This window comes from Homalodisca vitripennis, chromosome 1 (assembly GCF_021130785.1).
Source record: "Homalodisca vitripennis isolate AUS2020 chromosome 1, UT_GWSS_2.1, whole genome shotgun sequence".
Taxonomy (NCBI): domain Eukaryota; kingdom Metazoa; phylum Arthropoda; class Insecta; order Hemiptera; family Cicadellidae; genus Homalodisca; species Homalodisca vitripennis.
The window spans coordinates 133,819,228-133,837,284 of NC_060207.1; the positions used below are offsets into that span (position 1 = coordinate 133,819,228).

An 18,057-nucleotide genomic window follows, 5' to 3' on the forward strand; every position below is an offset into this window, starting at 1 on the left:
GAGGATCATACGCGGCATATTTCCTCTCCCGTGCCTCAACAATACGCTGCCATCCGTCCTCGTACTGCATGGTGACATCGACCAATTTAATTGATTTTAGGTCACGGTCGATGACCACCAAGTCAGGCCGGAGGCGGCCATGTCGTCCGGGACAATACGTCCAGGCAGCAGCTGGTCGAGGGGTACACGCTGGTTCTGGCGCACCTCAACCCCAGGAGATGGTCGAATGGATGCCGCAAGGAGGCCAAGGATAGCGTCATGACGTTTCGTGACCACGGCCATGGTTGGGAGACAGTGACAAAGCACATGGGCCGTGGTCTCGTCATGACGACCACACCGACGACAGCGACGGTCCCCCGCACCCCAGCGCCTGCATCCATTCAGGGGGAGAACATTAAGGCGCGCCCAATGTATGAATCGCCAGTCAGCGAACCTCGAGTGGCGACCTTCATACAATAAGTGATTCGAAGAGGGGCACGCAGCGGTTACTCTCATCACCCTACCTTGGTCCGGTTTAGCAGACAGAGCAGACCGATATGACATTATTTGCAAATCCTAACCACTTAGTTACGGACCTAAAACGCTGGTTGAAACTCACGCTAAATAAGCACTGAATTGGCTTAGAGGTTATGATTTATTTGTAGTTTATAATGATCAAGAATAGCACCCATCACCGAGATCTAACTTCAAAGAAATCAAATTAACCTTGTAGCCTAAGGTTAATTTGTAGTATTCGATGTCACATAGATATATCCGTTTATAAACTTGATGACTTTATAGAAACTAATTTTAATGCATCATTTCAAATTTATAGCTTAATTCGATCTCAAGAGTTTCCTTTGAATAATAGACTTCGCTAAAGCTCGTGAAATACTAGGCATCAATCTCTATGTTGCCTTTGTAGATAAAGTGTAAGGAAACTCTTTAACTTAATCCATTTTCGGGTTATTACACTGATATACACTGACTTTGCTAACGTCCTGCAAATGTATAGATGCACATACACTATCATAAAATGTAATGCTTGTATGAAAATGAGTTTTATCCAAGTATATAGCTCAATTCGTTCTCAAAAGGTCCTATGGACGGAAATATGTCATTTAAAGATAGAATCAAATAGAAATTTCGTATTCGACATTCAATTGTACGATATTTTTCTCCAAATTAAGGGTTAATCACATCAACTTAAGTGTAACAAAATACTAAATATAACAACAATTCAAAAACTACAATTTTAAAACCATGAATTTTGCAAACACCTCACTTATATCATAGAGTAATCAAAAGAGATAAATTTGCTCTCCAGCTTCAAGGCACAATAAGACGATAAGTGATGGTCAAAGGCTAAGTTAAAAATCACAAGATCAGTTAACATTCGTTCACATTTTTTCCATGGATTTAAAACTGATACTATCAAATTTCGAATTAGATTTATATAAAAAAAATTACAAAGTCAGGTTGTCAGAGTTGTTAAACCACAATCCAAAGTGTAACTATTATCCGAAAAAACAATGAACACAACTATAATAGGCTTTTAGGAAACTTGTATTTTGCAATTTAGTATTTTTAGCATGCGAGTTTAGTATAAGGGATGAAATCACCAAAACTTACCAAAGAGGGACGTCTCAAAAACTTTTTTCGCGTGTACAGTTATTTTTCAGATACACTCAATACATTCGTCACAGCTTTACATTGCTTTAAAAAATATTAAAATCTAAAAAATAAAAACGTGTACATTTTTCCTAGGTATATGACAAAACTTCTCCATTTTCCCCCTCCAATATTTTAAATTATAAACTTCAGAAATATAATAAAATACTGAAATATTTCAATTATAACTGCAAGGCCTTACCATGTATACTTGAAGTGTGGGCGTAAGACTTAAAATGACATAACAATTCTTCCAAACCTTTAACTCGTCATTAGAAAATGTATTAGAAGACAGATCTAAATGCCTTACTTGCAGTTCCTTGTCTTACTGCTAAGAAGGAAATGTAAATAGTTGAGTAATGTTAGTAAGAAATATATGATTCGATTGTTTTGTAATTATTTTCCTTATACTTAAATTACAATTTTGATGTGTTATTTTATTGTTTTTATAGCAATTAATTAACTATGGCAAATATTTACCTATCAAAATAGAAAAATAAAAAAGTGTCGTTAATGCATTACTCTGTACGGAAATTTTATAAAAATGTGACGTAAGTTTGTTGCTGTGTGGTGTATAAAGATATAAGTGTACTGCAATGTTGACTCTAGCTACACTCGGGAGTGTTGCCAGCCAGCTACTTTGCTTGCTCTCCCTTCACTTTGGTTTACGTTCGTTATACTATGCTACAATAGTATATTTAATTAAAATGTTTTGATACAAAACAACATATGATTATCAAAAATAAATATTACACAATTTTGAATGTTATATTTTGTTAAACACAAATATTCATACCCGTAACATGACATATTTCTTGACATTAAACCCTGACATTATAGAAATACAGGTATAAATCTTTACTAATTACTTCAAATAAATTGTAATTACGGAAATATCTTTATTTATGGATATTTATTCTCCGATTTTATCACATTTCCCCTAAGTAATGTTTTGTACCCGTGTGTGATATAACTCAGACAGGGTTTAAAGAATGTTACGTAATTTCCCTTCAATTCGCAATATAACTCGTATAACTCAAAGAGAGTTAAATCGATCAATTTGAAAACTATAAATATTTAAGAATTCATGTGTTCCACAGGCGTTGTTGTGCAAGCAAGTTCTCACAGATACATTGGGGGAACGGAATATAAAAGATATTTAGTGCTTGAAAATCAAGAATATGGCTGGATGTTAAAAAGTACAAATAATAGAACAACTAGCAATGCCTATTGTTTAAGCTTTAAATCAGCGGAAACAAAACATTTTATGGAATTTACTCCGGTCTATATCAGGAGAGATTTCAAGTTACCCACAACACACATTACTCTAGTTATTTAATACAAGATTTTAAAATGGCAAGGTACCAAAATTTTAGTTACGAAGAGTCAGCAATCTAGCCACTACAAAGATGGAGGGAGATATAAAATTCTGCATAACATACTCACACGTACATGTATACATGAGTTCACGTACGCATCAAGCTACATTTGGTATGGGGTTGTGCATAAAAACAAACAGTTTTCTAATAAAAAAATATTATTATGAACTTGTTATATTTTAAATAGTAACACTATGAACTTATTATTAATAAAATATTTTCCACTGAAATACAATACACTCAATATATCGTGATCGGTTTAACCCATTGAGCATAGAACTATATACATAGTATCAAGCAGTAACGATGCATCAATCACGGTAACACTTAGTCTGTGAAATCCTACCCCCAATAAACATTTCAAGCGCTATAATCATATAATCTATACTTATAATCAAGATTTATTACCGTAATAAACTAACTGTTTGAGTTGGTAGCAACCAGCGTACATTGGCCAAGTAACCAATTGCCTTTCAGTAGCTTATCCATTTCCAAACATTGATAAGACAATAATCTGCTATTACTTTGATAAGAAAAGGAAATCTCGTAGTTAACGTATATTTTATTCCATAAAATGTCTACTATTCTTAAAAAAAATAATACACCTAAGCTAAACTTGTTCTAAACTTTCATAATCTAAGCTATTAAGAGATTAATTAGAAGCCTAATCTATAGTTTAACATTAAAAACGTGCAGCTTATTTGTTTCAGGAATAAAAATCATTACTAAATGTGCTAAAAGTGATATAACATGGCATCTATCTCACTATATTTTCTGAACACATTATTTCTTAAAATAACTGCAGAAAAGACGGTTTTTATTGAGAGAGGAGTAAAAATTCTTAAAACATTATTGACAGAACTTATAAATTTATTACATTCTACCTCAATTATAAAACTGCGCAAATGATTCACTTCCTCAGTCATCATTTTGTCCTGATTGAATGTTACATATATCAGCTTTACAGCCTGAAAACATTTCATCTGGAACTTTGGGACTCAGTTTCAGCTGTTTCAGATTAGTTCGCTATTTCATGACGGAGTTAACTCAGACTGAATTTAGTAAAACATCCATGTTAGCAATCCTCTGTCTTAAACCGATTATTATTACATCTCTCGGTGTATAGCCTATTCAACGTTGAATTATCGCTTCGTTTATTGCGTGCGATTAAAGTACTATATTCTGTAATCATTGGATTTACAGACATTGTATGGGAAATTGAAATACATAAAAGAGTTGGGTATCATTACCTCATTAGAATACATAAAGGAGCGCGACTACTCCATACTAATAGTCCTAATAATACTTTATATTATAATGGAAAACAGGAGACTTTAATTAATAATGATACAAACATATTAATTTAAGAAATTATTTTGAAGTTACTTATATAAAAACCAAATAGATAACTAATAATTAAGTTCATAAAATGTTCACGTCTTGTGCAGTCTTATAAAACAACTTTCTAGCTAATTAGAAATTTAATTATTACTTAATATTATAACGCAACGGTTAAGGTAATAATAAACGATAAACATATTTATATTTTATCATCATTTATAAATATTATTAAAATTTGCTTTAAACTGTAACAGTTTGGAATGCTTAGAAACTTAGGGCTCTAATGAATATAAGAACGTAATATTAAAAATGAAGGAGTAATACTTTTATAAAATGTCCAAGTAATATTCGTTGTTCTTAACTCTGATTTCTTTGGGGATAATATTCATTACAATGTCTGCTAGAGAGAATAAGTTTTATAGAACAGTGTAAGTCTTACTTGGAGTTATGAAAAGTTACAGTGTTAGCTTTTGGTTAGTTCATATTAAAGGCTAATCTAAAGCATTCAAATTTTCTTTAAGTGCACAACAATTTTATTCATGTATTTTGTGTATGATTTAATGTAAAATTATACAAAAAGAGTTATTTCATGAAATACTGACCATTTATGTACCTAAAAAATTAACATTTCCTGATCGATAAAATATCTGGTTTCAAGTATTAAAAAAGTAAACTTTGATAAACTAAAAATATTCTTACAGATAAAGTGTAACAATCATGTTACCTCATACGAGTTTATTTTTTGCTTATAATATAGTAATAGATTGAATTAATGCAGTAATTTTGTTTTAATTATAAACATTTGCTGATGATTAATTAAATCTGTGTAACGTCTTGTTAAGCTTTGCAGAATACTCAAAATAGAAATGGTTTGTGAGCAACCTCCCTGTTAACAAACACTTTGATGTTTTGTGTATTTGAACACACATAGAATAGTATCAGGAATAAAATGTTGATAGCAACACTGGGAAACTATGCATTCGTTTCTGACAGAAGTAAACGAAACAAGTAGAATATAGACTGCTGACTCAACTGCGCTTCTACTGTACACATAACAAATTATTCAATGATTAAACTCAACAAGGAAAACTGTTTGGTGCTATAAAACACAATTTGTTTTTTCAGTTTGAACTGTATACACTCTACATTCGATGCTACAATGATACATTGGACCTCATCTGTGTAAATTAACTACGTTGTTGGTATGCATACACCAGTTTGTAGTGGATGATTGTATTACAAATGACACAATGGTATTTCATGCAGAAACTACTCATACTAATCTTAAAAAATTAACTATTAACTAACTTTCCTAACATTAACTGAGAAATTCCTGATTTTGGAGTTTAAAATTATCATTGAACAGTCAATATATATTTCTATTACCTTTGACAGTGCTTATAAATTCACACCGATTAAATCGCAATGAAGAATTAATATTATTTGATCGAAGCTAATAGTAGTGTCTATGTTTATCACTATACTTAATTGTAAAAATAAGAAGTTCTTCCTATTGAACGCTATACACAATATCATCGAATAGTAATAACATTCCAATCTCCATCTCAAAAGCTCATTAGTAGCTAGAGATTTGTTTGTGACACTGGCAATTGCAATCAAGTTCCAGAAAGGATGAACATGAATCTTTCCCTTGAGGTAAAATCCCTGGAATATTAGTAACTTCTGAGCAATAGTAATCAGAAAAACATACTTCAGGAGAAATCAAGCATTAAAAGAATAAAAATGTACATAAAAGGAAAAAATTAAATTGTAATTTTGAGAAGAACGTATTAAATTATATAGAGCGTAATACCACAGGACACAGTATATATGTAAAGACGAGTTGAAGTACACAAGATAGGAGTAAGTCACATGATCTCGAGCTGAAGAGGTCTCTTTGAAGTTGCATGCAACATTTCATGTTTATAACTACTACATTCTCGAGGTTTATACAAAAGAAAAGAAATGTTTTTCAGAGGCAGACAGACAGAAATTAAAATTTGCAGTCAAATCCTATGGATAGACAAACATATTTTAAAACTCATCCTTGTCTACATAGCAATAAAGTTTCATGCAAAATTTGAAATGTGCAATTTCAAGTTTATCTCGAAATATCCTGCGGGTAGTTAGGCTACTTCAATCCAAATGTTACAGTAGGGACCATCATAAGACCCGATTTTGCCTAAAAAGTAATGATGTTATATGAATAATTTAAAATCAGTAGCTAAACTGTTTCTTCAGATATCAAGTGGAAAACATATAAGCAAATACGTGACATATGAGCAAAATTTACAACACTTAAATTTTATAACTACATCAATTCTTGAATTTGTTATAGGCCTTTATAATGCTCAGCCTATAAAGGATGGAAGATACATTGAATTCTATGTATGGAGTAACAGTATAATGGAGTGTATGACCTTGTAGAATGGAACTAAATTTAGTCAAAACGAAAGTCCAGTAGGTTATTTTGTATTCTTAATAAAATTTTGTCATTAAGCATTTATATTATTTTTGAATTTTATGTATAATGCAGAAAAGGCGTGAAGTCGACACCCGAAGAGACAGCAACGTGGTTATACATACATATATAAACATATGTTTATTGAAATTAAATAAGACTATTGCCATTTATACAATTTAATGTAAATAAAAGTCGTTTGAAAGGTATTTGGTCTTCCGATCATATGTTAGTTTGCTTATTTAAACGCATATGTGACAGATACGGTGAAATACAAAATAATTGAATCGGAAAAAGTAAGCGCTCTGTGGTGTAATGGTAGCACATTCACCCGGCAAGTGAGAGATCCGGGTTCGACTCCTGGCGGAGCAAGTACTTTATATATATATATATATATATATATATATATATATATATATATATATAAAATATGAAAAATATTTTATATGGCCAATAACATATTGCGAATGCCTACTTACAGCCAAATAAAACTGCAACTAAAAATATATTCCTAAAAATTTTTCATTCCATATATTTTTGAATTGGTCGTCTTAAAAACTGTAGTATGGATAGTACAGAGATGGTTTATCTACCTACAGAGGTATTAAAGATGTGATTCTGTTATAATATTACATTCCTAGTGGAAGTTAGTGAACATCTCTTTCGTACATATACTATATTTATACATTTAATTTATGTCTTTAATGGGCTATACGCTAATCCCTTTATTATATTAGTGGTTTACTAGAAACGTTTAATAATTCTTATCGATAAAAGTAAATATTATTATAGTATGAAAATTTCATATATATTAATATATTTTCTTTTGTGCAGGTCTTGCCCACTTCAGCGCACACAGAGTGACTAGAGCCGTTATCAACAACACAATGTCCGGAAAACAAAACCAACCCATATACAAAACATACCAAGACTGAAGATGTCATCCCTGGACTGGGACGACACCGACGATGTTCTCAATGGCACCATCTCAAATTTCTCCAACAGCTTCTTCGATTCGGGGACCAAGAAATGTCCAGAGGTTGAGGTGGAGTTGTACGAGAACTTCACCGGGATACCCTTAGCCGTTCCGTTATGGGAGGCTCTTGCCACCCTTCTGGTACTGGGACTTATTATAGTTTTAACAATAGTCGGAAATATTCTAGTCATCCTAAGCGTGTTCACACACAAGCCACTCAGAATCGTGCAGAACTTCTTCATCGTCTCTCTAGCAGTTGCCGATTTAACAGTTGCCATTCTCGTACTGCCACTAAATGTCGCTTACTCTATCCTCGGTCGCTGGGAGTTTGGAAAGCTGGTCTGCACAATGTGGCTCACCAGTGACGTCATGTGTTGTACGGCATCCATTCTGAATCTGTGCGCTATCGCGCTCGACCGTTACTGGGCGATAACCGACCCCATCAACTACGCCCAGAAACGTACTCTTAGGAGAGTTATGATTCTGATAACCGCAGTATGGTTACTCTCAGCCCTAATTTGCTCACCACCTTTGATCGGTTGGAACGACTGGCCAGAAGTCTTTGACTCGAGAACCCCCTGCCAGCTCACTTCCAAAAAGGGATATGTCATATACTCGTCTCTCGGCTCCTTCTACATTCCGCTGCTCATCATGACCATAGTGTACGTTGAAATATTCGTAGCCACCAGACGCCGCCTGCGTGAGAGAGCGAAGGCATCCAAGCTGAACGCAGTGAAGAACTGTACCGTGGCTCAGAACGACTCCGTGAAGGAGCGGCAATCCCCCTTGGACCAGGAGTCAGTTAGTAGTGAAACGAATCATAATGAACACCCTAGCAATACTAAACAAGATAAAAAGAAGAAAGGTAAAAAGAAAAAGAAGAAACCCACTGAAGATAAAACCAAATACTTAAGTCCAAACTTCGCAGCAGAAGACTCGGTGACGGATGTTCATGACGGGGAAAGAAGGCCGAGTACGAATGTCGATGACAACTGCCGGACTCCGACTACGACAACAACAACTACAGCTGGTAGTGGAAGCTCTCCGTACTCCAGGCCTGCCAGTCAGAGGGAGAACATAAACCTACCGATACCAAACAAGCGTGCTGTTCAGGTCTACCAATTCATCGAAGAAAAGCAGAAAATTTCTCTCTCGAAGGAACGTCGGGCGGCTCGTACCCTCGGTATCATCATGGGAGTATTTGTGATATGTTGGCTCCCCTTTTTTCTTATGTATGTAATTGTACCGTTTTGTGACAGCTGTTGCCCTTCAGACAGCTTTGTCAACTTCATCACCTGGTTGGGGTACATCAACTCCGCTCTCAACCCCATCATTTATACCATATTTAATCTTGACTTCAGAAGGGCTTTCAAGAAGCTATTGCATATGAAGTCAACAACGTGATTGTTTTAGAATTATAATAGAGATAATAAAATGTAGTTACCACATTTGATACTTACTAGTATTTATTTTGTTTATTTTTATACGTTTAATTGTAAAAAATTCTTATGTAAATAATTAAAATGTAAATACTAGTACGTAAGATTGGCTTCCCTATTAGTTGTACAAATGCCATTTTTTAAGTTACAATGCTAGGAATTATTCATTATTTTAATCGCTCCTATAAGCATGTGTAAAACTGTGTAATGAATTTAATGTAAGTCAAGCTGTGCAAATCTAGAATATCTCTCAGTCGTTGTTTGTAAGCTAAAATATCGTAGCTATACGTTAAGTTTAAGTTTATAAAATATTGATTATAACTCACATTTTTGTAATATGCAGGTCTTAGATTGCGTGTATTGGTCTGGTTGTATAAAACACTTTCTTAAGGATGTATAATAGCTTTAATACACAAATAAGACCCAATTTTCACTTGTGTACGAATTAAATATCAGCAGTGAGCTAGAACCACATATTGCGAGTATTTTTTTAAAATATTATCACTACTTTTATGATCCAAAAGGACTTAAACTTGTTATTGTTTTTAATACTCTAGATATTTCATAACTCTAATTTAATAAACAAGTTTTATTGTTGGTCTAATAATTAGTTATTGACTTAACAATAGGTAGAATGATATTGGAAAAATAAGATTTAATTCCTAGTCTCCAATAGTTTATGTGATAGAAGGACATTGAAGTTACCTGGGCAATCTCTCCTAAAACCCTTAAGTTCTTAAGATATTATTTCCCGGTTTATGTGTGGTGAACATCGCTTGAACGTTCAACTTGGAATGACAAGCTCACGTTTTATTTTTCGCCCTTTAGTCATAAAACACGTTATGTGCAAAAGTATCGTTCACCCTACCCATAATTTATGTTTAGAAATTTTACATCTAAATAATATAAGCAAACCCAAAAAATGTATGTTTACTATAATTAATGATTATCAAAATGACAAGAGTTCAAGATATAAAAGTAATGATATCTTATTTGTTGAACATTAATACAAATACTTGTAGGAAGGCCAGCGATGTTGAAGATTAAAAATTTTAAAACAGATGTATAAAGTATTCAAGTAAAAAAGTACTTGATTAAGGGATTTCTTATTAAACAAATTATGATTAAAATATAACCTAGTGGTTACTAAGATGACTATGAAACAATTCATTACTACAATATAAGCTGTAAATTGTTTTAGAAATAACGTTTCATTTAGAGTTTTAACTGTCGAACGCCATAATAATGTGTATAGATTATTAAAACTATGAACACCTAAAAGAATTCTTTATTCCATATTTTATATTTTGATTTCAAATGCCATTATTTAGAACCAAAGTTCTAGTGAGTTTTGCAGAAAATAAAGTTTTGATTGCTTTCTATGCAAATAAAATAGGTATTAGTATTGTTTTAGACTAGTAAATAGTTAACGTATGGAATCTTAATATCTATGACAAGTGTCTGATCTCATGCCATGGGTGTCTGAGCCCACTCATGGCTGGGTCTACCCCGCCATTCCGTACCTCTTCTTCCCACTCGTAATACTCCACCAATGATACACACAGCTAATTCCTCTGTTGTAAAACAATTTTGACTGAAATTTTTGACTAAGATGGTTTTCGTGTTTGTACATACAATTGTTAATAAATCTGCATTCCGGTTCAAAAATGAACCTGTTAGTATATTTATTTTCATACCATGACATCATTATGTATAAATACTGAAAAACAATATTAAATATTTATAATCACTGTTATATATTTTACATGATTGTGTAAACGTGGCAATACCCAAATGTAATGAGTTTGATCATCAGAATATACTGGTTTCGTTGGAAATTAAAATGGGTCACTTGTTAGGTGCGAATGGTCACCATAACACCACAGACCTCTTTATCTTCTATATATATAAAAATGAATGTTTGTATGTTTGTCCTTTATGGAATCGTGAACTATTGGACCGATCATGATGAAAATTTGTACGTATATGTATTTTTCCACGGAGAAGGTTTATAAGCTATGCCCATCCCTTTCCCGATTCAGGATTCCGCCCCACTGGTTACAGAAATACCCATAAGAAATGCATTGCAGCAAACATATGTTAACGTCTTTTCAAATTTTTAATCAGCTGTTCTTTGTAAACATATATTACACTTATAGTTTTAAAGCATAGAGTAAGCTTAAGAGAAACGACAAATTTTGTTTAAACTGTTTTTGCAATCACTGTTAAACATAGACTTTACTATCCAGATAATACAATTCAAATTTGACGTAAAAATTCACCTTTAACTGCAATATTTATTTAATATAAACCATGCTCATGCTTGATCAGAAGAGTAATGCAGATATCATAATTACTATCTTACGTTGGCTACAAATATAAAGAATGTTATAAAATCAACCTTAGTTGTTTTTTTTGACAGAAGTATGGTTCTCAAAACTCCGTGTGTACATATTCTCTCGATCGAGACAACAAAGCAAGCTCAATCGTGGCATCGGAGATATAACTAATTTAATCTAAAATTTATTATAGTAAAAAAAAATTTACTAAGTAATATAAGGACTTCGGTTCTTAAGATTTGCGTGCGAAGCCGTGGGTAACAGCTAGATAGAGGCAGGAATATGGTACATACCTTCATAATACGCCCAAGAGGCTCACGATGGAACGACTATCAATTATCTCAGCAATGTTTAGAATGTGATAGAAAAAGAATAAGTGAATATAGTGTACTGTTTTCAACGGGAAATTGCGTGCGAAGCCGCGGGCAACTTTTGCAAAAAATTATTGAAATGCGCAGCAAAGCGCGCCGGGCCCGCTAGTTTGTCTATAAATTATTTTATATGTGGTTGTTTCTGTCACACATGACTTTACATTATCGATCAAATGTTAGTTTGATATGACTAAAACAAAACTAAATGGTTTACAAAATGATTGATGGACCAAAATTGATGGCTCTTGTTATTTAATGGGTGGTGCTGAAGGCTGCCAATTGATGTATACGTGTATGAATATGTTTAGGTGATTTGATTCAAGTTAAAAAGGATTTGTTATAGATTTGATTCAAGACTCACGTTAAAAAACTAATAAAATTGTTCGAATATAAATTATAAGGTATAAAACCATTTTAATTTAAGAGTAATTTACTAAGTATGCAATGCTTGTATGCTGATATTGAAATGTATTAACACTATTGAAACAAGGTTTATTACATTGTTATAAGACCATTTATATAAACAAAAATTTATTACAATGGAAATTAAACCTTTACACTACAATTCTACAGTGGAATGTTTAGACGTGTTGTTAACATACTTCTATGTAATTCATGTAATTATTAAAACAAAACTCTTCTATTAATTTGTAGTAAATTAATAGAAGGCGCTGGTACTATATTAAATAGAATATTATGTAAGAAAGTAACAAATGATTATAAAGTAATTATACCTAATAAGTAAAGTAGGCCGTTTTGATGTGTGAACTCTTATAACACATGTAAAATTATTTATACATCACTATGCTGGAATACGCAAACTAAAGAAATAAATATAATGAGTTAGAAACTTTAGTTACATATAAATGTAGAATTACTTTCTTTAGAATATATTGTGCCAGTAACTAGGTAGAACAGTAAGATCTTCAATAAAGGGCTGGTTGATTTTTTGGGCTGTGGTATTTTTGGGATATTATGATACATTATTACAGTTTAGAATATGGGATTATTTTTAAATTTTGTAAATTAAAAAATATTATACAACAGTTTTTCTTCAAAAATGAAATCGAGTTAAATTTTGACGAGAAATATGAAAGGCTGACTATTACTAAAATTTACGTATACTCTTCAGCACATATATTTTAATAAAAAAGGGAAAATTCTAAATCTGTGGCGCTTACAGTTTAATAAAATTGTAAAAGAACTAGTGTAAGGGTGAAAAAAACCTATTTTGGACCATTGCCAAAATTTGTCATCACTAGCTTAGTCATGTGGAGAATATGGATGAGGCAGCAGTGAACCCTGTGGGGATTCTCAACACTATTGTTGTTACAGAGTATTTTGATGGAAAAATATTAAATATGAATCGTTATTTATGTTTGAAAAGCTTAGGAACTCATGGAGGGGAAAAATCATTAATCAATTTTAAATTAAGTTGATTAAAATGAAGAATGTGATGATGATCTGTATGAATACAAAATTATTTAAACATGAAAACAAAACAATAAAAAATTTATAAGAATTTATGTAAGTTTAATTTATATTAATTATATGTCTAATTGTACATATGAGTGAGAGATTAATTGTTTAAGGAATTTCACAGATATTGTGGTGTTTAAACTAGAAGGGGTCCTGATCCTGTGTTTATGTGCTGTTCAAGAAAGATTTGTAGCCCTGAACTTCAAGTAAAGGCTACACAATACTATGCAAGCTGGTCCTTGTTCACCAAGAAAAGGTTTAATAACAAAGTTTGCGAGAAAACAAAGCCTACCTCGAAGTAGGAGAAGATGTTTTTACATCATCTCTCAATGGAAAGCGTCTTGAGACCTGCTTCATGTAAACTGTCGTCTTCTCCCACGGATTATAAATTGTTGGTAGTTCGTGTGGGTGTTTCAATGGAAATATTTCGTTTTATCTATAGGGATAATACTTTATTATCCAACAGCCTAGTATAGATCAATGGACATATTTCTATGTTCAGTTGTCACTCGGAGTCTTCATTTCTATTATTCATCGGGCTGATACAGATTAAACTAGCCAGATTATCAATAGTGTAACCCGAAACAGCCTAGTACAAATCAATTGAAACATTTCTATGTTCAGTTGTCACACGGAGTGTTCGTTTTTCAATTATTTTGGGCTGATACGGACTAAAGTAGCTAGATCAGTTGTTACTGATTAAAAAATTATATTATATTTTGGTACAAATATTTACAATCGCCAATTAGATATAAAAGTGATTTAAATGTTACTTACTTATTTTGTAAAATAAACCTACTTATAAAACATAACAGAAGAAAACATTTAATACTAACTTAAATATAATAGTTTAATCTTTACCTAACCAACGTAATATATTTTGTAATTAGCAGTGAAGAGCTGAAAAGTTTCAAAGTTTTCATCTTCCGTCGCGAATGCAAGTTGGTCAATTGCACTTGACACTTAGTGAAACTTTAAGGGTTCTTGAAAGTAAGGTCATTTCTTTATATTTAAAACTTACACAACCAATATTTAATTTGTATAATTCAATTGTATAGTCGTACAGCACCTTTAGGTTTATTTTTTTATATTTTACACAACCCTGTCTCTCGTTATCAGCCTAGCTAACCCAACTACTTTTTTCCGATATTTTGTAACTAAATTATTGACGAAATGATAATTTAATTGACGTGTAATAGTCTTTTTTTATGGAACTCATACTTAGTAATCCACCTACCAGAAAAAATTTTATTTCTAACCCAACGCTATGACTAGCACGACTCATTTGGACTACAAACTTTTGAGTTCTTTGATCTGAAGTTAAATGTCAAGTCAAGGGTATACCTCAAGTGTATTGAAATTTGTATAGATTTCGTAGTGTGCCCCTTAACACCTTATTTTAAAGAAAGTAAGTTTTAGTATTGGAATAATAATTAAATTTCATAGGAAATATAAAAGGCACACCGTATTGATTATTGCAAATTGACTGAGGAAAAACCTTTTGTGATATTCCCGCTAGTCCTAATCTCTGCTACACGAAACCATCACAGAAATCCTCGTTTATCGGAAACTGTCCGCGAGGTAGGTCCCAAAAAAGCTGACAGACCAACGCAAGTTGAATCGAGTGGGGGCCGGGGAAGGGTTTTTGAAACGCTAAAAACACCATGGAGACAAATTTCTCTGCTCCATCATTTGGAATTATTGGAGTTTTTACCTCATTATAAACCTTAACCGGAGTTTTTCTTTTAAAAAGAGATAACGGATGACGCTGATTTCACACATACCGTGAGAGCCTCATTACATTTACTTTATGAATAAAACTCGTAATAAAGAACTGTGTAACTACAAGGCTTTGCCTTACACACTATTTAACTTTTTTTTTATTCTATTTTGGCAGCAAGATGACACATTTTCATTTTTATTTAAAACCTACGTATATGTGGCGTTAAAGTTTTCTTGCCATAATTAAACTTTCATGTAAGCTTTTCAATTACGAGTATTCATTATTATGACCTCAGATATATTCACCACATGTGTTTCATCCTTTCCGTATATTTTTCTTGCGTCAATATGCTTTTGATGCGCCTAAATTACCAGTAAACAAGAATAAACAGTGAAAAAACCACAATTCCAGTTAGAATGGATTGTTTTGCAGGTTTAAGATATAGGTTTCTTTCTAAATTCATACTTCAAATGTTGCTGTGTTATTTAGGTCCCTAAATAATTTACGGAGGAACACGATAAGATGCTTTAGACTATTGAATAGAAAAGTTAAATTTTTGTTGTTTAAAAGAAGCCATAACGAATCCTCCTAATATCCAGTTGGCAGATTTCTTTATTTTTATTGAATTATGTATTGACATCACTAGTGGAATAGTACCAAATGGTTGTTTAAAAAGTAAAAACAATAATGATTCCGATATACAATTACTTTAGTAAGTTCTCTGATTCCATAGTTAAGTACGCTATTTACGTAAAATCAAATAGTACACTAATATGCATATAAAAACATCATGAATTGAAAAAAATAAAACCTCCAAGTTGATCACAGATAACCAAGCTTTATGCTATGTTTTCAATCACAAACGCTCTCATCCAAACGAAGCCTCGGCACTTGCCGTGTCTTTTAACGAACACGTTCGTGTTCGGCAACCAGATTGCAGCAGTGTATCACGAGCCTCATTGAACGCTATCACCCAAAAGTCTGTGGAAACTTCGCTTCTTTTTGCGTGAGAGATGTAAATTTTCTGTCTGATTATCGACCTGTCCATAGGCATCTACAGAATGAATTGCGATTTAAAACTTTGCAGAAACTTTTTATTCACTTTATCCTGTTGCGATACATATTTTCTAGTGTACTCATACTATGTTTTATTTGCAACATTACCAGTTAAGTAATTTTTGTTTTATACTATTTTCGCAAATAATTAGCCAAAACAAACAATTATTGTGATTAGTTGTGTATATTAAAACGTTCTACCCACGCATGTACTCAGTCTACGAGACACCGATAAGAAGCGGTTAATGGGCCAGTTGAATTCAGTGAGATATTCACATTAAATGTGTTGGAATATTCAGGACAATGAATAGCTTAAAATATCGTAATAGTAATATCTTTCAGTAAAGTGTATTGGGATTGAGTGAAGAGGAATAATAATATTATCTACTGATGTCATTCCATTCCAAACAATGCAGCATTTTATTGCATAGCAACCGAGTTCTTTAAAGAGTTAACACGACTAATTAGTACAATGACATTTACTTTCCTTAACTCTAGGCTAGATTTATCAATTATAAATATTAAATAAATGTCAGAAATTAAATTTATTTTGGTAAATATTAAGATTTGTTGCAATACTAAGCTTTTTCTTTAAGGGTAACGATTTATCAAGAACTGCTTAGTATCGAGAGGTTAACGTTTAAAAAATGTGTAAAAAACTCAAAAAATATTTCAAAATTCAACAATTATGTATTATAAATACAAAGTTCCAAATTCACAACCAAAGCCGATAGTGAGTTGAAATGTACATTTATAAAAATTATAAAGTATAAAAGTTTCGTCATTGAAGGAATGTGTTTATTCAAAATCTTACTCTGAATTGGTTGAACACTCTTAAAAACATGTTGACTTACATGTTAGGATACTACGGGGTCATGCTATTTAAATACTTAAATGACACTTTCACGATAGATTGCATTGGATATACTTGATGGACAAGCATCACAATAGCTTTGATATTGCTATAGTCAATTATAATACTGTCAGGAACTATACTGAAAAGTTTAAAGTATTAATTTTGACTAGTTTAGATTTATTTTTTCTTTAAACCAAAATTCAATTCAACTCTAATCAAAAAACTTCAGTCCAAATTAGAGGAAACTTCCCCACGAAATGAGGAGTGTAGTTACATAACTTTATGCACAAAACTGAAGTAACCGAATAAAACGAGTTACATTGTATTGTATTAACGTTGTATTAAAACAATATATTATGACAGGTGTAATTTAGCATGATTTTCATATATACCACGTGTTATCAAAACAAAAACTCGGCGTGCTCGTAAAACTATAAAAAGGAATCTACAAGAACCCACGTGGTCAGACTTACTCGTCAAGTGAGTTAATCTGCGTGAGACTCGACCAGGAACTCTGCCAAATGTTATTTGGCAGCTTCTTTGAAGTTTGTTTATCAAGAGGTACCGAGCCTCTCTATATTACTGAGAGTGTTGGCCGATCTCACACCGGCACGTGCAAACATTCCTGAGTAGTTCATTCCTGTAGACGCTTCTGTACTTTATAAAAAGTTCACCCTAGACGCTTAGCACCTGCTTTTTAAACCTACTCCAGTCGTACAAACTAAATATTCTAATATGTCGTTCACTTTTAACCTAACGGTACACTACTGGATCTGTACACAGAGAAGAATATTACCCATTTAGTTACTTAGATGCATTAACTCTTTACACGGAGGAATATAGTTAGTGTATCACATTAATAGGTAGACAATCAGGCTGAAGTACTCGAAACATGTTAAGTAAATAGTCAAGAATAATTTATTACTTAATACTTTGGTATAGTTATTTACTCTATGGCTGACGTCTTAATGATTGATACTAAAGAGC

The 18,057-nt window shown here is 32.5% G+C and overlaps 1 protein-coding gene across 1 annotated transcript in view; it reads left to right on the forward strand.

The window, feature by feature from the left end:
* The window catches only part of LOC124371638 (putative tyramine receptor 2), a 46,473-nt gene extending 35,555 nt beyond the window's left edge, over window positions 1-10,918 (forward strand). Inside the window, exon 2 of the mRNA XM_046829989.1 lies at window positions 7,666-10,918. Within this exon, the coding sequence (XP_046685945.1) occupies window positions 7,769-9,211 (1,443 nt within the window). The 5' untranslated portion in view covers window positions 7,666-7,768 and the 3' untranslated portion in view covers window positions 9,212-10,918. The remainder of the gene's footprint in view (window positions 1-7,665) is intronic.
* The last annotated feature ends 7,139 nt before the right edge of the window (window positions 10,919-18,057 follow it).